We start from the raw sequence: 23,514 nt of genomic DNA on the forward strand, positions 1-23,514 counted from the left end.
CTCAGGTCCAAATAGTACCTGTCAAAGTGTGCTGCTGCTTCTCACCTTGTTAGCTGTACTGAGCTGATGAAGTTTTCATTTTTTCCCCTTTTCCACTCATTTTTGTAAATTGGGGGCAAAATGCAACGAAAAAGCAAATAGTATCACTGGCTGCTGAAGAGACAAAGGAGGGAGTGCTTCTGGAACGACACGGATGGCTGGAAGGCAGCTCCGCACACACAACAGAAATTGTCCCACTCTATGGAACCGTGCAGTCCACAAGTATATGAAAAGTAGTGTGATGGGGCTGCAGAAAAGTGAAGGAGATTCAAAAACCAAGTCTACTCAAGTCATGTGCCACTGAATCAGACGCCACCTGGGGAGGCAAAAGTAATCTACAGGTCACACGCATTTTTTAGGGCCAATGGTAATCCTGGTTCCTAACACAAACCAAAGGCTTTTTAATCATGAGGTCAACAGAGATTATGTATGTGAAAAGTACTTTTAAACAGTAAGGTATCCATATCAGATTATTCCCGAATGAAATGAGAGGAAATGTATTTTCTCAGGGACAATTGTACCCCAGTCTCTACTCAGTTTCTTCAAGCTCCTTTCTAGAAGATACTATGTGCGTTTAATTGGGTATGGGGACTGGATCATTACCACCCTTTTTGCAGGTTTGTGGGTCCATCTTGGCTGATGGGAGGTCAAGCCGACTAGCCCGCAGGAGCCCAGGGGGACACAGGGTAGATCAAGGGAAAGCGACCAGATGGGATGGAAGGACAACAGTGTAGCTAAACCAACAAGAAACAGGAGTCAAGAAAAAAATAGCAACAAAATGTATTTAAAAACAGACTTCTCCAGTTGGCATTTTGAATGAAACAGCTAACAATGAACTCCAACCCTTTATATTGTGTTTCTTTTGCTCCTGGAGTCCTCTTGCAGCTTTAATTCTTGAAACTCAGCCAGCAGCACCAGACATTAATCCCCAAAGGGAGAGGTATTATTAAACCTTTTGCTGGTCATTCTTTTCTGAATACAAATGGACAAATTCTTAAACCCTCTTGCTCATTTCATGACAATCATCAGGAGAAAAAAATTAAGCCAAACTTGCATATTGAAAATAAGAACAAAAACATACACACACACACACAAAAACCCCTGTTGATAATAAATATCGCTGATTCACTTATGTTAAACAAAGTCCAATTTTATTCACTCTTAATATCCTTGCAGTCCATTGTATACCTTCTGCACTGATCCTTGTTTCAGTAGCTGTTTGATACCTGAAGAAAGAAGGAACAAATGATTCCATCAACAAAAATGTCACTTCTGTAGAGTTCGAAGAACATGTTTCACGCAGAGGCTCACAAAAGGCCACATGACAACAACGGATCTGAATTGTTCAAGTTCATTGCATGTGGATACCCTTCACCCCCCACATGCACATGTAGGTCCAAGACAGCCCCTCATGACTTTCTGGTGCTCAAGCACACATACCACACATAATCCCACAAAACCCTACCAAATGAGAAGTGAGAAGAGGCCATCAAAATGGAAAGAAAGCTCTTCAGTTGTCTTCCATTCCCTCCTCTTTGTCTTCTTTTCAGTTTTGACCTCTTCCACCGTTCTCTTTCCTCTTATTATTTAGGACACACCAACTGGGCCCTTACCTCATCAGCCATCGCAGACACCATCCTAAGGCCCCTAGCCCTTCTAATGTACACCTCACCCTTCCCTCTACAGTTTGGTCCAGACACCCCAAGTTTTAAAGCCCAGCACACCCAGCCTTTTTTTTTTTTTTTTTAACACAGTGACAGAAGAATTTTGAATATGTCTTTTACAGAAAGTCAAGTCCAATTCCTAGTTCTGTCTGCAGTAGGGTTAGTGGTTGATGTGTGATGTCACTGGAGGGTTTTGTTTTTATTGCCCCTTTTTAACCGCTGTTCTCATACTCATATACCACATATACGCACGTACTCTCTCTCTCATTAGACTGCTCACCTTCTCTTGCTTCCTCTGTTAACTGTTCTTTTGGAAAATCTACATCGAAAGTGATTATCAAAGAGCCCTTAATATTGTTGTTGTCAAAGTTGGGGAGCCCTTCTCCTTTCTTCCATAGCTTGGCTCCTGGTCTGGTGATCTTATCCCGGGAAACATGTACCTAGAAAGCAAAAGGGAATGGGCTGGAGTAGGATGGGTACTTTTGAAGTACGACACACGGCTTCTAGTGAGCACTGGTGCCCAGAGTTCACGTCACAGCTCAGCACAGCAGCAAGGAGAAAGGGACAGGGAACCGTCATCAGGGCATTGAAAGCCAAAGAAATAGGTTTTCCAAATAAAAAGAAAAACCAAACACATAATCTCAAAACCACCCACATGGAGGAAGCAGGAAACTGGTCTGTTTACCTTGTGGCCATCCAAGTGAGTAATATCCATATCAAAGCCCACCAGAGACTCGACTAGTGAGATTGTCACGTTTGTATATAAATCATCTCCTCTCCTTTCAAATATTGGGTGCCTAAAAACAGAACAAGGCAAAAATAAAAAACTTCCATCTTTGGAAAACATTCAAAGGGTTTTTAGAAAAATCTTGGGAAAGGATGAATACCACTCTTTGAAACAACAGGCATTTACTAGACATTCCTTTGTGGATAGTATTAACTGAAAAATATAAGGTTATGTAAAATTTATTATATCCTATGTTTAAGGAGCTTAGAAACATCAGAAGGCAAAGCACATAAGTAAAACTACAAGTAATTAGACTACAGAAAATTCGCTTTGATATACAAGTGCTCTGGATTACAAGTATGTTTCCAGAACAAGGTTTTACTGTATTTGCAAATGACTTATCTGATGAAGATCTATCAGATCAAAACCTATCAGACTCAACACTTAAGACATAAACAACCCAGTGAATTAAATGGGCAGAAGACATGAACAGACACTTTTCCAAAGGAGACATCCAGATGGCTAACAGACACATGAAAAGATGCTCAATATCACTCATCATCAGGAAAATACAAATCAAAACAACGATGAGATACCACCTCACACCTGTCAGAATGGCTAAAATTAACAATACAAGAAACAACAGGTGTTGGTGAAGATGCGGAGAAACTCTTCCATTGTTGGTGGGAATAAAAACTGGTGCAGCTGCTCTGGAAAACAGTATGGAGGCTCCTCAAGAAACTAAAAATAAGCCTGGCTAGAGGTTTATCAATTTTGTTTATTTTTGCAAAAAACCAACTCCTGGTTTCATTGATCTGCTCTACAGATTTTTTTAGATTCTATATTGTTTATTTCTGCTCTGATCTTTATTATTTCTCTTCTTCTGCTGGGTTTGGGGTGTCTTGCTGTTCTGCTTCTAGTTCCTTTAGGTGTACTGTTAGGTTTTGTATTTGGGATTTTTCTTGTTTCTTGAGATAGGCCTGGATTGCAATGTATTTTCCTCTCAGGACTGCCTTTGCTGCATCCCAAAGCGTTTGGATTGTTGTATTTTCATTTTCATTTGTTTCCATATATTTTTTAATTTCTTCTCTAATTGCCTGGTTGACCCATTCATTCTTTAGTAGGGTGTTCTTTAACCTCCATGCTTTTGGAGGTTTTCCAGATTTTTTCCTGTGGTTGATTTCAAGTTTTATAGCATTGTGGTCTGAAAGTGTGCAAGGTATGATCTCAATTCTTTTATACTTAGGAAGGGCTGTTTTGTGACCTAGTATGTGATCTATCTTGGAAAATGTTCCATGTGTACTCGAGAAGAAAGTATATTCTGTTGCTTTGGGATGCAGAGTTCTAAATATATCTGTCAAGTCCATCTGCTCCAATGTATCATTCAGGGCCCTTATTTCTTTATTGATTCTGTGTCTAGATGATCTATCCACTGCTGTAAATGGAGTATTAAAATCCCCTGCAATTACCACATTCATGAATGAAAATGGAATTATTGCAACCAATCCCTCAGAAATACAAGCAATTATCAGGGAATACTATAAAAAATTATATGCCAACAAACTGGACAACCTGGAAGAAATGGACAAATTCCTAAGCACCCACACACTTCCAAAACTCAAACAGGAAGAAATAGAAAACTTGAACAGACCCATAACCAGCAAATAAATTAAATCAGTTTTCAAAAATCTCCCAACAAACAAGAGTCCAGGACCAGACAGCTTTCCTGGGGAATTCTACCAGACATTTAAAGCAGAGATAATACCTATCCTTCTCAAGCTGTTCCAAAACATAGAAAGGGAAGGAAAACTTCCAGACTCATTCTATGAAGCCAGCATTACTTTGATTCCCAAACCAGACAGAAACCCAGCAAAAACAAACAAACAAACAAACAAAAACCAAAAAAAACCAGAACTACAGGCCAATATCCCTGATGAATATGGATGTAAAAATTCTCAATAAGATACTAGCAAATCGAATTCAACAGCATATGAAAAGAATTATTCACTATGATCAAGTGGAATTCATTCCTGGGCTGCAGGGCTGGTTCAACATTCGCAAATCAATCAATGTGATACATCACATTAATAAAAGAAAAGAACCATATGATCCTGTCAATCGATGCAGAAAAAGCATTTGATAAAATTCAGCATCTTTCTTAATAAAAACCCTCAAGAAAGTTGGGATAGAAGGAACATACTCAAACATCATAAAAGCCATTTATGAAAAGCCCACAGCTAATATCATCCTCAATGGGGAAATACTGAGATATTTCCCCCTGAGATCAGGAACACAACAGGGATGTCCACGCTCACCGCTGTTGTTTAACATAGTGTTGGAAGTTCTAGCATTAGCAATCAGACAACAAAAGGAAATCAAAGGCATCAAAACTGGCAAAGATGAAGTCAAGCTTTCACTCTTTGCAGATGACATGATATTATACATGGAAAACCTGATAGACTCCACCAAAAGTCTGCTAGAACTGATACATGAATTCAGCAAAGTCGTGGGATACAAAATCAATGTACAGAAATCAGTTGCATTCTTATACGCTAATAATGAAGCAATAGAAAGACAAATAAAGAAACTGATCCTATTCACAATTGCACCAAGAATCATAAAATACCTAGGAATAAACCTAACCAAAGATGTAAAAGATCTGTAGGCTGAAAACTATAGAAAGCTTATGAAGGAAATTGAAGAAGATATAAAGAAATGGAAAAACATTCCGTGCTCATGGATTGGAAGAATAAATATTGTTAAAATGTCAATACTACCCAAAGCTATCTACACAGTCAATGCAATCCCAATCAAAATTGCACCAGCATTCTTCTCGAAGCTAGAACAAGCAATCCTAAAATTTGTATGGAACCACAAAAGACCCCAAATAGCTAAAGTAAAATTGAAAAAGACGACCAAAGCAGGAGGCATCACAATCCCAGACTTTAGCCTCTACTACAAAGCTGTAATCATCAAGACAGCATGGTATTGGCACAAAAACAGACACATAGACCAATGGAATAGAATAGAGACTCCAGAATTGGACCCACAAAAAGGATGGCCAACTAATCTTTGACAAAGCAGGAAAGAATATCCAATGGAAAAAAGACAGTCTCTTTAACAAATGGTGCTGGGAGAACTGGACAGCAACATGCAGAAGAATGAAACTAGACCACTTTCTTACACCATTCACAAAAATAAACTCAAAATGGATAAAGGACCTGAATGTGAGACAGGAAACCATCAAAACTCTAGAGGAGAAAGCAGGAAAAAACCTCTCTGACCTCAGCCGCAGCAATTTCTTACTTGATACATCTCCAAAGGCAAGGGAATTAAAAGCAAAAATGAACTATTGGGACCTCATGAAGATAAAAAGCTTCTGCACTGCAAAGGAAACAATCGACAAAACTAAAAGGCAACCAATGGGATGGGAAAAGATATTTGCAAATGACATATCAGACAAAGGGCTAGTATCCAGAATCTATAAAGAACTCACCAAATTCCACACCCAAAAAACAAATAATCCAGTGAAGAAATGGGCAGAAAACATGAACAGACACTTCTCTAAAGAAGACATCCAGGGGTGCCTGGGTGGCTCAGTCGGTTAAGTGTCCGACTTAGGCTCAGGTCATGATCTTGCGGTCCGTGAGTTTGAGCCCCGCGTTGGGCTCTGTGCTGACAGCTCAGAGCCCGGAGCCTGTTTCAGATTCTGTGTCTCCCTCTCTCTCTGACCCTCCCCCATTAAAGCTCTGTCTCTCTCTGTCTCAAAAATAAATAAACGTTAAAAAAGAAGACATCCAGATGGCCAACAGGCACATGAAAAGATGCTCAACGTCACTCCTCATCAGGGAAATGCAAATCAAAACCACACTCAGATACCACCTCACACCAGTCAGAGTGGCTAAAATGAACAAATCAGGAGATGATGCTGGAGAGGATGCGGAGAAATGGGAACCCTCTTGCACTGTTGGTGGGAATGCAAACTGGTGCAGCTGCTCTGGAAAACAGTGTGGAGGTTCCTCAAAAAATTAAAAATAGATCTACCCTATGACCCAGCAATAGCATTGTTTTCACTCTTATGTGGATCCTGAGAAACCACGGGGGAGGGAAAGAAGAAAAAAAAAAAAGTTAGAGAGGGAGGAAGCCAAACCATAAGAAACTCTTAAAAACTGAGAACTGAGGGTTGATGGGGGGGTGGGAGGAAGGGGAGGTGGGTGATGGGTATTGAGGAGGGCACCTGTTAGAATGAGCACTGGGTGTTGTATGGAAACCAATTTGACCACAAATTTCATATTAAAAAAAAACAAACTAAAAATAGAACTACCCTAAGATTCAGCAATTGCACTATTAGGTATTTAACCAAAGGATACAAAAACACAGATTCGAAGGGGTACATGTTCCCAATGTTTAAAGCAGCACTATCAACAATAGCCAAACTATGGAGAGAGCCCAAATGTCCATCAAGTGATGAATAAAGAGGGTGTGTGTGTGTGTGTGTGTATGTGTGTCTGTGTATTTTTGTTTGTTTTGTTTAAAATAATTTTTTATTGCCCACGATATTATTTTTTTTGTGTCTTTTTTTAAAATTTATTTTCTTTTTTAATAACTATAAATTCAAGCTTAGGGAAGTTTGCCTTTGTCTTGAAAAAACAACAACAACAACAACAAAGCTGTTATATCATTTGCTAACCTGATCTCATTTTAAGAGAGAGATGGTAATTATATTGTAACAGTAAAATTTATACCATGAATGATGCAGATCTAAGTCTGGTGGCATTAAAAGGAGATAGTGTTGTTGACAAAATTATAATCTGCTGGTGGCATTTGTGGAAAAGAAGAACTTGAAATTTTTAAATAACAGTAAACTCCGTTAGAAAATTCTAAAGTGTCTCACAGACCAAAAAGGGAATGAAGTTAGTAAAATGCCTCAACAGAGTTTGAATAAAACCCTGGATATGAGAGTTATTAGAACTTGGGTATGTAAAAATAGGGTGGTAGGTTGGGGTCATGCTTACAATGGTCTCAAGTTCAAATAAACTACTGTGACAATATACCACTTCACAGGTCACACACTTTCACACAGGTTTTTCTTTCCTTTAGTAGGTCCTGGCAGCAGGTGTGCTCAGTTGCCTTCCAATACACACACACACACAATCAAATATTACTCAGCCACCAAAAAGAATGAAATCTTGCCATTTGCAATGATGTGGATGGAGCCAGAATGTAGTATGCTAAGTGAAGTAGTTAATCAGAGAAAGACAAATACCATATGACTTCACTCATGTGTGGAATTTAAGAAACAAAACAGATGAACATACGGGAAGGAGGGAAAAAGGAGAAGACAGGGAAACAAACCACAAGAGATTCTTAATGATAGAGAACAAACAGGGGGTCGATGGAGGGAGCTGGGTGGGAGATGGGCTACATGGGTGATGGGCATTAAGGGGGGCACTTGCTGGGATGAGCACTGGGTGTTGTATATAAGTGATGAATCACTGTATTCTATTCCTGAAACCAATATTGCACTGTATGTTAACTAAAATTTAAATTAAAAAAAAAATAAAGATATTAATCCTTCATCAAAAAACAAAAACAAAGTGGTAACAAGAGAGAAATAATAAACAAGAAAGCCTGAGTCCCAGGCAAAATTCTTGTATAAGCGGCACTTCATGCTGAAGAAAAACTGCATATCATGTAATAGAAGGTTCTTTCTACGTAGAGTCCTCCAATCTTGTATGGTGCCATGCTTCCTCAGTCGAAATCTCAGGTCTCCTTGGATACCACTTGTATTTGCGTCTCTTTTACAACTCCTTACTTGTTTTATCAGTTCTTTCCTCCCAACATCTTTTGGATTTGTAGGTCGTGAGTAAATATATAATGGCTCAATCCTAGGCCCCAACCCCTAATTTTTAGTATTGTTGTAGAGTTACAAATGATCATTAAGGCATTTAAGTGCATGAAACAGAGGAAAAAGTCTAGCCATGTCCTGGTGGCTACCCAGATTCTCTAATCTAACTCATCTGAAAAGCGGGGGCTAAAGAGAGGGACTCCAAAATCAGATCACGTACTTGACAACTTTGATTCGGAACCGCAGGTCTCCTGGCTCTCCATCCACATGAGGCTCACCTAATCAGAAGAGATGATGGCATGTTGTAAGTCACACAAGTTGAACACTGCAGATCTATCCGCAGTTGAGAGAATTTTTTAAATCCATTACCTTGGGTGTTGCCTACCAAATCTACCCATGAAAGCAGTATCTCTAACTGGTTATATCAAGTTTCAGATTATTAGTAAAGATCACCTGTGTCTCAGGCACAGCAATAAACAACTTGAACTGTTTCCTAAACAAAGAAAGATTCATTGATTTCTTGAACCTGAAGTCTTAAAGCTTCTTTTTTTTTTTTTTTGGAGTTTTAAATTTAACCTCAAGGGGAGGTCTGAGAGTATCTTATCAATGCCAAGTAGAGCTATACATCTTTCATTGCTGAGTTAAAATTAATCCATTAAGGTCTGGACACTCTATTTATTTCTTTATTTATTAAACAGATTTTTTAAAGTTTATTTATTTATATGGGGAGAGAGAGCACAAGCAGGGGAGGCAGAGAGAGGGAGAGAGAGAATCCCAAGCAGGTTCCAAGCTGTCAGTGCAAAGCCCGATGTGGGGGCTCAGTCTCACAAACTGTTAAGATCACGATCTGAGTTGAAATCAAGAGTTGGGACGCTCAACCAACTGAGCCACCCAGCACCCCTGGACACCTTAAATTTTGATATAACTTAGGCTACTAGATAAAAAGTTACTAAGTGGTAACTTTTGGCCATTATATTCAAAAGATACACTGTAATGCTATGGTTTAACGTGGACAACCACGAAGGTCCTGAAAGGTTTAAACCGGACAAAAGACTGTGGGACATGATACGTGCATTTACTATGTGGCCATTAGGATAGGGTGTGAGGTGGGGGTGGGAGGCATTCACAAGCACCCAGGGAATAGAAAGTGAGGACAGTAAAACATCAATATCAACATCTCACCTTCCCCAATAAAGGGATACTCCATGCCATCTCTCACCCCAGGTTCTATTTCTACCTCCAGCGTTCGTTCTTCATTCACTAGTCTGAGACAAAGAGAATTTAGAAAGAAAAAAAATGAAAATACAAACCAAACCCCAGATACACATAATTAATTTTTTTTCTGTTCTATCAGAGTCGTTTCTTGGAAGACTGTTCTGTACCTCTAGTTGACAAAGCCATCTGAGATCCATTTACATCTTCTATTTGCCAAAAGCTAGGGCAAAGCTACTCTACCTTATATAATCTTGTAACTTGCCTCCGAAGAAACCTGCAGTAGACTGATTACTTTGAGCCATGTGATCAATAACAGAGTAAACTACTCACACATACATAAAGGGCACCTGGAACCACATGGTCATGTTTATCAGGAATCAGCAGCAAAGTTTGTCCTATCGGATATTTTTCCTGATCCCAGGATCCCAGGATATATATATCATACTGTTTAATTAAATAGTTGTGTTCCTAACATAATCAGCAAAGAGTCTTTCTCTAATCTGAAATGTTAGCTAGACATATAGGACTGCTCTAATATTCCGAGTGGGAAAAATGAAACATTAACATTTGAGGAGGATATTCAGAAATAAAGGGTACTGCTTATTAGTTCAGAAACACAGAAGGCAATATTTAGAAGAAATACTTTTGGAAAATATAAAAATGTACATGTCTTTGTTCCATCCTCTGGTAGAACTTGAGAGCGTGTGAAAGAAGGGTATGGAAAGATAGGGGAAAATCTAGATCTAGACCATTAGCATTAGACAAATGACATGATTCGAGTGTCTCTTGGTAGAACAAAGAAAGCGCTCCACTTACTTGACATTAGGGCATTCATCACAGACCACCTCTTGGGTCATTTGGAAGCGCCCAGGGCCCAGCTGGGTAGTCCGCATCTCCTGCCGGCAGTTGCATTTTCGTTTGCCAGGAGCCTGCCTTGCCACAGGTTTGTTTCTAACTACCTAGAAATACATAAACAACGTCAGCTTCTCTCTCTGTAAAAAAGCCTCTGGTTTCCTCAACTGATCAGGGCTGCACACACGCCCAGGCCAGAACTTCCTCTTCTCTGGCAAGCTACCCCTCAGGGAGACCCGAGGTGACAGAAGTCTCTGTGGACTTACAAATCAGACCCCCCACAGGAATGAAGCAAACGGATGCTTAAGTGATTCAAATTCTGAAGCTGGAGAAGAAAGAGGGGAGTCAGAAGAGGGCCAGAAAATAACGTGTATGATATGGGCATTTCCGAGCCACAAGAAAACACCGCTGAGTTAAAGCAGTTCACAGAATTGCTATCCTTGAAGAAATCTGAGCTGTGCAAAGCAAAACCACAGCCTGAAGAACAACCACAGCCTTCAAAAGCTGATATTAGCTGCCAACATACCATTACCTACGATAAACCCAATGAAAACACTTCCTTGTTTCAGGCAACTCAATCCAGGGCTGTTTCCCACTGTTATCTCAATTCAGACACTGAATATGTAAGGGACACAATAATCATCTCTTTGTAGTTGCTTGCAATCAAACACGCCGATCGCTCAAGGTATGTGGGAAGCAGTACACGTGAAGAAACGTATTCCTGTGTTTGCCTGTTTAGTTAGCCAAACGTCGAATCACAAGGCATGTGCTCAGGCAGCAGGATGACACAAATGTTTGGGAGAAAAATCCCTTAAAGCCTACAAATATATGAAAGCCCAGGTCAGCAGAATAAATGACAACAGTAACAGTGATTAGAGCAGATACTTTATAGCACATACTACAAGGCAAGCAATGCTTTTACACGTATGAACTCAACCAGTCCTCACAACCAGCTCATGAGGCAGGTAGTGTTACTGTCCCCGTTGTACAGGGGAGGGAATGAAAGCACAGAAAGGTTCAGGAACACAACCAAAGTCAAATAACTAATACATGGCAAAGCTAGTGTTCGAAACCAGGCAGTCTAGCTCCAGAGTCCATGCTTTTAACTACTATGTTCTCTCTCAAGGTAATTTTTCCCGGAAAAAGAATTTTCCACAGAGTCGTTTAAATAGCAAGGCCACCAGCATAGATTTTTGTTTCGGGACACACTAACTGCAAAGAGTGATGTACACAGTATATATCGGTGATGTCTGCAGACAACAGGTCTGCAGGGAACATGAGGGTTAATCAGGCTCACCTCTTTTCTCCCAACCCAACAATCCATCTTGCTTTTGAAGGAGAGACGGCCCAAATACTTTCACTGCCCTTTCTCTCACCCTTCAGACTGAACAACAGTATGACGAGACAGCTGCATCCTCTGTAATTGTCCAGTCCTCTTTTTTCAACTCTTCAGAGCAGAAGCCACAACTAAAGAAAATGCTTCTTGTCGAGCTGGTACATATACGTGGGCTACCAGCTAGCTCCTCCCAAATCCTGGAAACACTGTAAGACGTCAATTCCAGGAAACAATAATCATAACACACAATTTGTGAGAAAGCTTCAGAGACAGAAGGCTGTACTGAACCGGTATGTGTGCAGCGTGGTGGCTGCATCTTGGGGCAGCGGTGGCTAGAGGGGGCACTGAGAAGGTGTCAGGGAAAAGCAGTTGACTTTTCTGCTGTCGCCTTGCTCCTGAACGGCCCTGGGACGAGTTTGGGTGACCCCCTCTTCTCCAAAACAGACAGACCCCAGACAGCAAACAAGACCGAAAAAAGCCCTCTCAGAAAACAAATAAAACACAGTTAGAACCACTAGGCAAGGGCTCGCCCCAAGATGCCCTACCAGGGCAAGAAAGTTGCTGATCCCCATGGTGGAGGGAGTATGAGCTCAAAGGTCAAAAAACCATCTAGACACCTGAGGGGTCTGACTACATGCCCTCCACCTCCCACCCCCCAGAAAAGACAACAAACCGGATAAAACATATATTTTAAGCAAATGTATTAGAGAAGACAGACCAAGAATTTAAAATAAGCATGGTAATATTTAAGGAGATAAGGGAAGGCATCAGCAAAGTGAAATAGAATAAGAAATAATGTAAGAATCCAGTAGAGATATTATGTATAAAAATATGAGTTGAAATAAAAACACAGCAATGGGATACTATTAGGATGGATATAGCTAAAGACTGAAGTAATGAGCTGGAAGTCCCAAATAAGGCACTCTTCTAGAAGAAAGCAGGGGAGGCTAAAGAAGCAGAATTAAATATATACAGATATTTATTATGTATGTACATATTATATATATATATACACTTATATATTTATAAGAAAATTAGGAGATAGAGGCAGAAATGCCAACAAAGAGGATTATATATCCAAAAACACGGAGATAAATTTTCCAAGACTAAAAAAAGATAACCTCAAATTAAAAGATCCCGAAGTTTTAGTAGAAAATATTATGTGAATCGTTTTCTGATTTTAGGGCAGAGAAGAATTTCTTACACAAGACACAAAAACTCACCATAAAAGACTGATAAATTTGGCCAGACTAAAATCAATTACCTCTGTTCATTTAAACAAATCTTCGATATAATGAACACACCAGTTACAAACTGATAGGCTATATTTTTATCACATATGGCCAACAAAGACCAAACATATGAAAGTGTTTATCCTAATTAGCTGAGAACATGCAAATCAAGAGCGTAATGGGGTAGCATTTTTACCCATTTGACAGGCAAATATTGAGAAGCCTAACAATTCACGGTTTTAGAGAGGTGGCGATCTACAGGATCTCTTATAATTGGCTGGCGGAAGTGCTGGTACTAATCAACTGAGAAAACAATACGGAATTATCTTGTACAAATGAACGTTGGTTCATATTACCCAGCAATTCCACGCTCACATATATGCACCCAAGAGAAATTCTTGCTCACATGTACCTGGATGTGTGTATAAGAATGTTCACAAAAGCACTATTGGGCAGTGGAAAAAAAAAAACTGGAAATAACCTACGTGCCTACTGATACAATGTGGTCACAATAAAATTCTACTCAGCAGAATTACATGTTACAGCAACAACAGGCAGCAATCTTGATGACACTATAGTAAAAAAAGCCAGTCCCAAAGACTGTAAAAATAGCATCCTACCATACACGAAGTCAAAAGCAATAAAAATACAACAATATCTTACTCAGGTATTCATGTACATGTAATACAACAAACAAACAGGAGTGCCAAGGGAACAATAAAGAGAACACAGGACAGGAGCTCCCTCTGAAGGGGAGGCAGGGGGATGGAACAGGGAAGTACGTGCAGGTAGACGGACATGGTCTTGCTGTATTTAGTTCTTGGGCTGGGTGAGGAGCTCATGAAACAATGGGATTATGAACCTGGGATTATGATGAACTCAATTCTGTGCATCTGGTCACTCTCCCCACCCCTGAAAGACAGAGCAGGTACCCAGAGATTTCCTGCTTTTAGTCAAAAGAACAATTCTGGGAATTAATATGAATAGCTGTGTTGTTTGAACTTACTTCCACAAAATTTCCCGCATATACTTCTTCCAAAGTAACTTCCAAATCTACAATAATATCACTTCCTCTTGGAATATTTCTGTCTTGCTGACGAGGGGTTCCTCCAAACATGAAACCAAAATCTCCAAAGAAGCTGTGGATAAGTGTAAAAATCATCAGGAAAAGAAATCAGAGTTCATGTCTTGCAATTATTTCATTTTCTTCGCATTGATACAATATTGTGTCCTACCAACATAATATTGTATAAAAACTGACATTTTTAATACACTGGAGTCATACATCACACACAATTTTTTGTCATACATCATACACAACTATATTGCCATATCCCACAGAAAAATTTTACTTTTTAATACATATTGTCCAGACATATGGTGCAGTGCATACAGTGCATCCATGAATTCAAAGTTGGGCATAATCAATGACCTACTAATCTGTTTTAATATCAAGGAATATCAAGATATAATGGACTTATCAAGAAAGGGCATAGTACATATAAACTCATGTAATACTGACTCAAATGGTAATTTTGAACACTTGTAATGTTCACTTTGTGTAATTTTTAGAAACTAGCTTTAATTAAAGAAGCTACTGTTCTGTACAAAACTCTTGGGTACATAATTAAATAAACTAAAAAAGCATCAGACTTAGTACAATTCTGGACCTTAAGAAAAAGGACGTTCTGATCTCTACAAGATCAAAATCAGTTCTTATAAGTAACAAAAGCATCACTTTGAATTAATACAATGACCTTCAAATGTGCAGGTGTTCTAATCTTAATGTTAATTTTTGATGTTAAGAAGCCTCAGATGTTGGCACAGTGATGCCAGCTAGATAACTACTTCCCACCCACCAACCAATCTTGGTGAATAGATTCCCTGAAACTTCAACAAAAACAGAGAGGGAGGATTGAGGAGGGGGGGGGTGGCGGTGGTACAGATGGCGTTTTCTCTCTTTCTGGCATCCCTAGGTATCACTTCTAATTGTCAAGGGAACGGGACACTTCCCTAGTAGGCTAAAACAACCAAATCAATCCTGGGGAAGAGAAGGATTTCCTAACCACATTACCCACACATCTTCACAAGTCCTGAAAAATCTACTGTCACCCCCAAATACTAGATGGGGGAGACTATTGTGTGCAACAGTGATTCTTACCTTCTTTGGGAAAGGGTTCACAAAACCCTTTAAGAATCTAAAGAAAGCAATAAACCCTCTCCCCATAGAAAAGCATCCTCAAACATCTTTTTTGTTTATACCTTGATTTGAAACCCCAGATTAAGATCTTATATGGCATCATCAGGGCACACGAAAATTCAAATGCTCAACAAAGAGGGGTTCAAAGAGTGGGAGGGAAAGGTGTTTATTATCCCAGCCACTCAGCACTCCTGGAAAGCCACGTGCGACAGGAGACAAAAAGCCTCTACTCTAATTCCTTCCACCAATGCCGATTATTGTAGGTGTCTCTCCTGTTGATAGGATGAAAAAGAGGCAGTTCTGGGTATGGGAATAGAAATCTCTCGCTCTCTCTCTGCTCATAAGAAATAATCTCATTCATTAATGGTTTGCAGATTCTAAGACAGCGAGGGGACAACATACAGTGCCCCCAGCATTGTCAAGGGTGACTTGACTGATTCAGTGGACTGGACAGGAACCTGTATTTTCTAGAGCTTTATGAAAACAGAAGAGTATATTCCCACAGGGAGGAGGATGATTGACCTTGTGGTCAAGAATCAGTTGAGCTGTACTCTTCATCAAAAGCTTCTGAAGCAGGCAACAGGGATACATCTTTAACAATGACCGAATGATCCATTCTCAGACACTAATACTTTGCAGATGGGCAAATTACTTACTGTGAAAAAATGTCTCCATGGGAGCTCTGATGCCCATCTTTTAATCCCTCTTCACCATAAGTATCATATTGTTTCCTTTTCTCACTGTCTGACAGAACCTGGGGGGCAAAAGCCAGTGGAGGAAAAGATCAGGGGTTGGCAAGATGTGATGAAGGTACACTCATGTTTTTTTTTTAATTCTGATACTGGGTCTAAGATTTTTGTGGAATGCAGTTTCCACTATGTATTAAGGCATGTTTATATTTTCTTTGGCAGACGAAATTCTTTGATGCACTGTTCATTTGGGAACTTCTACATTGCTCAACTCATGTCTTTAATTTATCAAAATTCGCCCAGTCACATAAAAACCATATCTGAGATAAGCAATGTGGCTATGAAGGTGAGGGCAGCAACAGGAAAGAGGGGAGATGAATTCCTCAGGGTTACTTCCCATTCAGTGTGATTCTTGTGCTCGTGCAGTTAACCTGTATGAGGCAGTAGCTCTCTGAACCATAAATTAGGATGGGACTATGACAGATTGCCATTAGTGACAGAAGTAGTAAATCAGTACAGCTTGAAAATCTGCTCAGTCCTACCTACATGTCCATATCATATACACCCCTCCATGTTATACACATTAGGAGACTGACAAGTCAAGGGAATCAAATGGCCCTTCAGAAGGGTCTATCCTGCTCTATTTTCAAATTCCCTTTTCTATTTTGGGCGGTATCTGGATATCCATTTGTGGAAGAATGCTGTCTGACGTGTATGTTTAAGTTTGTAATCTTCTGAGTTTGAATTACAGAAAGTAAAAAACAAAACAAAACACTGCTCTATGAAGACTGCTCAAGGTCAATTTCACAGCTTGAAAAGACTGGACCCATTTGAAGAATATAAAAACTAAATAAGCTTCCATACTCTTTAAAATTTGCTTTCAACATGCTCCCCCGCCCCACAAAAAAAGAGAGAGAGACAGATAGAAAAAGCTTCCCATCTATTTAGAGAAATCTGAAGTATTTGCACACATATAATTTTGACAGTTAAATAACTTTATACCTTCTTGGTCATTTTAAAACTTCTGTTTAGACAGCAGATTGAAGGGTTATTTCAAACCCATACTTGCACTGGCTCAGGAAAAGGTTGGAAGTAGATGGGGCTTGCTGACTCAGCAAAAGAAAGGGAAGACCTGACTAGCATATATAAACAGGACACACTTCTGGCTCAGGGCTGAGAGATGTGTAAGGAGCCACTAAAATATTTTATCTTTCTAAATTTATCTTAAATGTTAAAAGAAATTGCGTATATAAGAGAGAATATTCTTTTTTCTTTTTTTAATGTTTATTTTTTTAATTTTTTTTTTTTTAACATTTATTTATTTTTGAGACAGAGAGAGACAGAACATGAATGGGGGAAGGTCAGAGAGAGGGAGACACAGAATCTGAAACAGGCTCCAGGCTCTGAGCTGTCAGCACAGAGCCCGACGCGGGGCTCGAACTCACGGACCTGTGAGATCATGACCTGAGCCGAAGTTGGCTGCTTAACCGACTGAGCCATCCAGGTGCCCCTTAATGTTTATTTTTGAGAGAGAAAGAGAGAGAGCATGAGCACGGGAAGGGCAGAGAGAGAGACACACACACAGAATCTGAAGCAGGCTCCAGGCTCTGAGCTGTCAGCACACAGCCTGATGCGGGGCTCAAACTCATGAACTGTGAGATCATGACCTGAGCCAACTGAGCTACCCAGGTGCCCCAAGAGAAAGCATTCTTAAAAGGAAAGACAAATGGGTTAGTCCAAAAGTGACCAGAGTACTTGACTAAAAGCATTATGATAGACCACATGGAAAGGAATATTTGGTAAATATCCTCAAAAGGAAAAAAAAAAAAAAAAAAAAAAGCTACTTCAGGGAAGTAGAAGTGGGCAGAATTCACTTAAAAACAACAACACAAAACCTCAAAACTCTTATCATCATGTGATCTGCAGTTTCAGTATTTTTACTTTCAAGTCTACTGTGGTCTGGTCTTGCAAAGAAATGTATCCCACACATGGGTCTAAAAGAAACACCATTTCAAAATCCCCAAACAAAAACTATTTTAAAGTCAGTCTCTTTACAGACAGCAGAGGCCTCTGTAATAACCCTCCCAAAAAACTACCCTTAAAGTTATCTATTATAATTCACTTCTTCCTCAGTTGTCTTCTAAGGAATGCAATTTTATTCCATGGTCTTAGAAGCTATTTTAATTTCAAAAGAAAGAAAGGTTCTTAGTTGACTGGCCAACCAACCTAGAGTCTCAACTAATTAAAATGCCAACAGTAACCCCAGTTCCGTAGAGAAGACAAATTTCTATTCACAAAAGACTCTTCAACTTAACTGGGATTTTGATTCGTGAACACTAATTTATCTACCGACCAAAGGCAACCAAATGAATGATATAAAGAAAAAAGAAAATTAGACCTAGTGACTAGAAAGGTTCTTAGAGTTAAATAATCTTCAATCTCATGAATGATTTATGTACAGCCTGTCTAGGTCATAGCTAAAGAATATGGTAGACTTGAAAGAACATGGTAAATTCTTAGCAGCAGCTTCCCTAAAAAATATTTTGGACTATTGGGTTCCTAGCAAACAATGGGAATATTTATGGGAAATACAGTGCAAAATATGGAATCCATATTATCAGCAAGAAACAAAATGTTCTGCCTAAGAGGGTCCACCAACACTCTCAAGTTTATTTGTGGGTTCCAGGTTAGGAATTTTGGTCCTATAGGATCCCTGAAGGTATCAACAGGAAAAGGGGGACCCCATTAGGCTTAGGTTTCCCCTAGGTATAAGTCACTGTTTCAGGTCAGTGGATTCTTTAATTTAGGCCTTGGGATCTCTTCCTTTTGGGTTTTTCTGACTTACTAAAGTATTTTTCGGATTTGTTTCCAGCCTTCTCACTATCCAGGGATTTAACTTGCATTCAAAAGTTTTAGCTCCATAACTTCCAGAGTTTATTTTTTTTCTGTGTCCTTCTAGAAAATAGCAATGGTGACTAGCATGACGACACTGGAATGTATAACTGAAATCTGCCAAGACAGCAGAATTTCAATGTTCTCACCATAAAAAGAGACAAGTAAGTGAGGTGCCAGACGTGTTAGTTACATGGGCCGAATCCTTTCACACTATATACATATATCAAATCATCATGACATACACTTTAAACATCTTACAGTTTTGTCAACTATACCTCATTAAACCTGGAACCCCTCCCTACCCTGATCTCTTAATCTATTTCTAGAGGAAAGGTGAATTGCAGTACATGAAAAACAGCTAACTCCTGGGGCACCTAGGTGGCTCAGTCAGTTAAGCCTCCGACTTCAGCTCAGGTCATGATCTCACAGTCCATGAGTTCGAGCCCCAGAGTGTGTCAGGCTCTGTGCTGACAGCTCAGAACCTGGAGCCTGCTTTGGATTCTGTGTCTCCCTCTCTCTCTGCCCCTCCCCTGCTCATGCTCTGTCTCTCTCTGTCTCAAAAATAAATAAAAACATTAAAAAAAAAAAAAAAAAAAGAAAAACAGCTAATTCCTAATTTAAATAGACAAAAGATTATCAGAACTTATTTATAAGATTTTTTCACCATAGTGTTGAAAGAATCTGTGTATAAATTTTTCAAATAGTATATAATTTATTAAGCATTCAACAAATATTCCTCAGTGTTATTAAAAATGAAAAAAAGAAAATGGAAATAAGAATATGCCCAGCTCTATATTTTATGGTGACCTAGTGTAGATTAAATGAGATGATATTGAAAGTGTCTTCCTCTCCAGATTAGTTTGCAAATTGCAAACTGTAGCTGTGTTTTGTTTGATCGGCACAAAAAAGAAATTTTTAAATCGAATTAGTTACAAAAATGTTCCAGTCAAAAGAATTACATACAAATCTGGATTAGCACTTCTCCTGAAAAATTAAATGACTTCTCATTTAATTTAAAATAAAAACACTATGTTTTTTTTTTAAATGGCAACACCATGTTTCCATTTGTACATGGCAAAAATTGGCTGGGGTTGAAAAACAGCTTCCCTTGAAAGGGGGCAAGAGGGCTTTAGTTTTGTCACAGTCCTCATCGTTCCCTTAATAGGGAATCCCAATATGGAGGCAGAGAAGCCACTGTCATGTTTTATCTTATAACCGCCCTGCACGCTGTGTGTCTGGTCCATGTGGGCATGTGGATTTGCAATCTTCATTCAGACTTTGATTCTATTTCTGGCTCTAGCTCTCAAACTGATCGACTGAGGATCAGTCTACTCATGAATCTATCAATCATTCTTTCATCTTTTTCAACATTACCCTCCTTAATAAAACAAATACTGTTGGGAAAAAGTCAGAAAATGGCAGTATGCTAACGCTAATGTACAATATAACAGCAAACACTGACTTTACTTTTACCCATTGTCTATTCTGAAAAAGAAGTGACCTGAAAGAAAGGAGTGCTACTCTGTGTTACACTGTCTTTTCTGTAACTGTAGGTTTCATTCCTATTTCATCCTTTTTACTGACTCACCTCATAAGCAGCACCTAGATCCTGGAATTTCTCCTGAGCTCGAGGATCATCGGGGTTCCGGTCAGGGTGAAGCTGTAGGGCCAGTTTCCTGTAGGCCTTTTTAATGTCTTTTATAGATGCACTGCGAGGCACCCCCAAGATCTTATAGAAATCTCGCCTGGGGAGTAGGGAGAGGGAAAGGGTACTTCATTAAAGAAGTATACATTACATTTTTAAAAGTGAAATTTTTTCCTTTACATTAGGTCTGTGAATGAGCAAAGAGGTAGGAAAATGAAGATATACACGTGATGCACAAAAAAAGAATGACTACAAAGAGAAACCTCGGAATTTGTAACGAGTTCTTATACATTGAAGCAATCACAATGACAGCCTATGTACTTTTTGAACTTTGCTGAAATTATTCAAAACATCTGTGGTATACTTCTCTTAAAACTATCTTCAGGCAAGAAAACTATTATTTATGGTCATATGTGTTACTTTCAACCAATAACCGTATAATCAAATTAACTCTCCTTTTTCATTCCCTCTATTAGTGACTTTAAATGACTTCTGGCTGTTTCCAAAGGTCAAGTGACAACCTCAAAGGGCGATTTTCTTTACAAGATTACATCACATAAATGTTCTAGTAGTAGCTTTGTTTGAAATGTTAAACATGAAGTGACTGAAATTAAGTTCAGAGGCTAACATGGAGGTTAAGCCAAAATCCAGTAAGAGCCCTGAAGAAAGAATAACATCTATTTGGATGTATGAGTTGTGTGTTTTTTTGCTAAAAGCGGAAGTATCAATCTTGCAGTCATTGTTAGTAGTTATACTAGTTTGTCATTGTCAAGTCTTAATTATAGACAGCTGCTGAAGCCCACATACAGGAGCCTGTAAGTCTCAGCAGCTACAAATACACACATGGCATGATATGTATGTGGGAGATAAGGGCTGACCACTGACCACCTTGCACGGGACTATGCTTGAACCAAATTAATTACAAAAGGAATCTTTGCAAGAAGGGCCAATGGATACAACAGAGTATAATAAACTTTCAGGGCAGGGACTGTAGCCCATAGAAGACACCTGTATATGTATGTGTGTGTATATATATATATATACACACATACATACACACACACACACTGAATGAAATGAATAAACATGCTCACAAACACCTACTCCTTTTGGCAGAGTCACTTGAGCCACCGAAAGTTATTCTGAAAATGCATTTCTCAACAAAGGGGATGGGAAAGTTGTTCACAATGGACACGCTAATGTAGCAGCGATGGTGATTTTAAAACGTAGTGGGGATAAAATGCATTGGGGTGCCAGGTGATATAAGCCACCACACTGAGAAAATTATTCCATAAGCTCTTAGTCCCACTTTAGGAAAGTCATTTAATCATTTCATGTAGAAGTTTGTAAAATGGTCACTCTCAAGGGATTCCATGAAAGTTAGATGCGTTAGCCTCCTCCCAAAAATCTGCAAACATCTGACATCTCTTGAGACAAGGACTAAATCAAAAGGTTCATTAAAATTAGTAACAAAAGAGCTGTTTAAAGAATGAGTCTCACTTAGAATAATACAAAAATAATGTAATGTAATAACAATATAATAGTATAAATATAATAATATAAAATGGCTAAGTAACAGCTCAGAAAAAATCAGGGAAAAGATGACTGGCATAGTTTAGCATCAATATTACAGTTCCCAAAAGACTTCTTTATAAAAGGCTGATGTTTAAAGCTAAAGAATTAACAGTAGTCATATTGACATTTGTTTAAATATCTTAGGGTATGTGTTGCTTTAATTAAGTACTAACAAAAACATACTAAGAAAAACAAGCATTACCTAGAAGAAGTTAATTTTTAAGAAATTTCAAATGTTTCACAAGATAAAGAAGACAACAAAGTTTAAGCAGACATGCACGGGGGAAAAAATTTTAAGAAATAACAAGCACTTTCAATTTTAAAGCTTTGTTAAGTAGCACCTCCTCCATTTAGAGAAACTTATGAATTGTTAGAAGCTAAGACTTTACTATTTCCCCACATTCTAAAATATGAGCCTGGCAGATCATATCCCGTGGTCACCAGGCTTGTAAGATCATGGATCTAAACGGATGGAAGGATCCTTAAGAGTTCAGGTGGTCCTATTCCCTTCCTACAGGAGGAACCTTATTACCCTCATGTTACAGATAAGAATTTAGGTGGTTCCTTCAGAGTCACATAATTCGTAAGTGAGGTGGGTGGTCTTGAATCCCAGCTCACTACCTGTTGGTGAAATGCTCTTCCCGCTCATAAGATTATTCAGCTTCTCAAGAATGTACCATGGAGAGAGACAGTGAGGCATGATGACAGCTTAGGTTCAATTATCTCAAGAAGCTGGGAAGTTCAAGAACTCTCCAAAGCGTCTGCCTTGCTCCCTCAATCCAATTTCCTCTAGTCCCAGCATGACTTTCCTACCTGTTCTCACGTCTTCACTCAGACTCGCAAAATAACCCACCCACTTTAATGTCAGCCCCTCCAATGGCTCGATGCAGGCTCAACACTGTATGGTCCCCTTTTCCATCCAGCTCAGCAGTACCCCCACCCCCACACTGTGTCTGGCACTGCATCCAAATCCCACTCCTCTGGGCAACTCTAGCTCTAAGGGCCTCTGGACCTAAGCTCCTCTCACTCGAGCCACCCACTGCTCTCCTCTCCAGCCCGCTGGCCTGGCCCACACCAGCCATTCTTCTGCCCCCACCGCCTCACCTCAGCAACGCCCCTCTCCACTCCCTCAGTCTGGCAATGCTCCCTCTACCCCAGCCAAGACTGACCGACTCACGGGCCCCGTGCCCGCGGGTGCCTGTTCCTCACCCGGCGATCACGGCCCCGAGGAGGTACAGCAGCAACAGGCAGAAGGTGCCCAGGTTCTGCGGGGCCATGGTTTCTCTGTGCCGGCCTCTGTGCCGGTCCCTAGCCCACGCGTTCCTTACAGACTCCGCCGCCGCCGAGTCGGCTCACCAGCCCACCCGGCGCTGAGAGGCCGCCTCACACCGGGGTCTCCTCCTCGGTCCGGAGCTACAGCTAGCTCGCCCCCTCCCCTGCCAGTCCACTTCCCGGGAGTCCCGAGTCCCCGGGAGAGAAGCCCCTAGCAGGCGAGAGCCAATCGCTGCTCGGGACATCACACGCGGCCGGCTCCTCGCAGCCAATCAGCGCAGTACACTTCACCTCCGAGGAGGCGCGGGCGGCCAGTTAGGCTTCC

At 39.9% G+C, this 23,514-nt stretch overlaps 1 protein-coding gene across 1 annotated transcript; it reads right to left on the reverse strand.

Annotated features, from left to right (window-relative positions):
- Positions 1–795: 795 nt before the first annotated feature.
- Positions 796–23,413, reverse strand: DNAJB11 (DnaJ heat shock protein family (Hsp40) member B11). The gene is made up of 10 exons (XM_060639487.3): positions 23,127–23,413; positions 20,286–20,442; positions 15,770–15,867; positions 13,920–14,052; positions 10,310–10,452; positions 9,461–9,543; positions 8,499–8,556; positions 2,389–2,500; positions 1,984–2,143; positions 796–1,265 (listed from the first exon to the last, which is right to left on the reverse strand). The coding sequence occupies exons 1-10, from the start codon at positions 23,192–23,194 to the stop codon at positions 1,201–1,203; spliced, it is 1,077 nt and encodes a 358-aa protein (XP_060495470.1). The 5' UTR covers positions 23,195–23,413; the 3' UTR covers positions 796–1,200.
- Between the last annotated feature and the right edge of the window lie 101 nt (positions 23,414–23,514).

This window comes from Panthera onca, chromosome C2 (genome assembly GCF_046562875.1).
Source record: "Panthera onca isolate mPanOnc1 chromosome C2, mPanOnc1 haplotype 2, whole genome shotgun sequence".
In the NCBI taxonomy this organism is placed as follows: Eukaryota; Metazoa; Chordata; class Mammalia; order Carnivora; family Felidae; genus Panthera; species Panthera onca.

Bases quoted from the DNA above. Each gene is read 5' to 3' on its own strand.
- DNAJB11 (XM_060639487.3), bottom strand. From the start codon at position 23,194: ATGGCCCCGCAGAACCTGGGCACCTTCTGCCTGTTGCTGCTGTACCTC. The intron at 15,868-20,285 runs GTGAGTCAGTAA...TTTGCCCCCCAG, and splicing joins ATCTAGGTGCTGCTTATGAG to GTTCTGTCAGACAGTGAGAA. The intron at 2,144-2,388 runs GTAAACAGACCA...TTTGCTTTCTAG, and splicing joins CTCACTTGGATGGCCACAAG to GTACATGTTTCCCGGGATAA.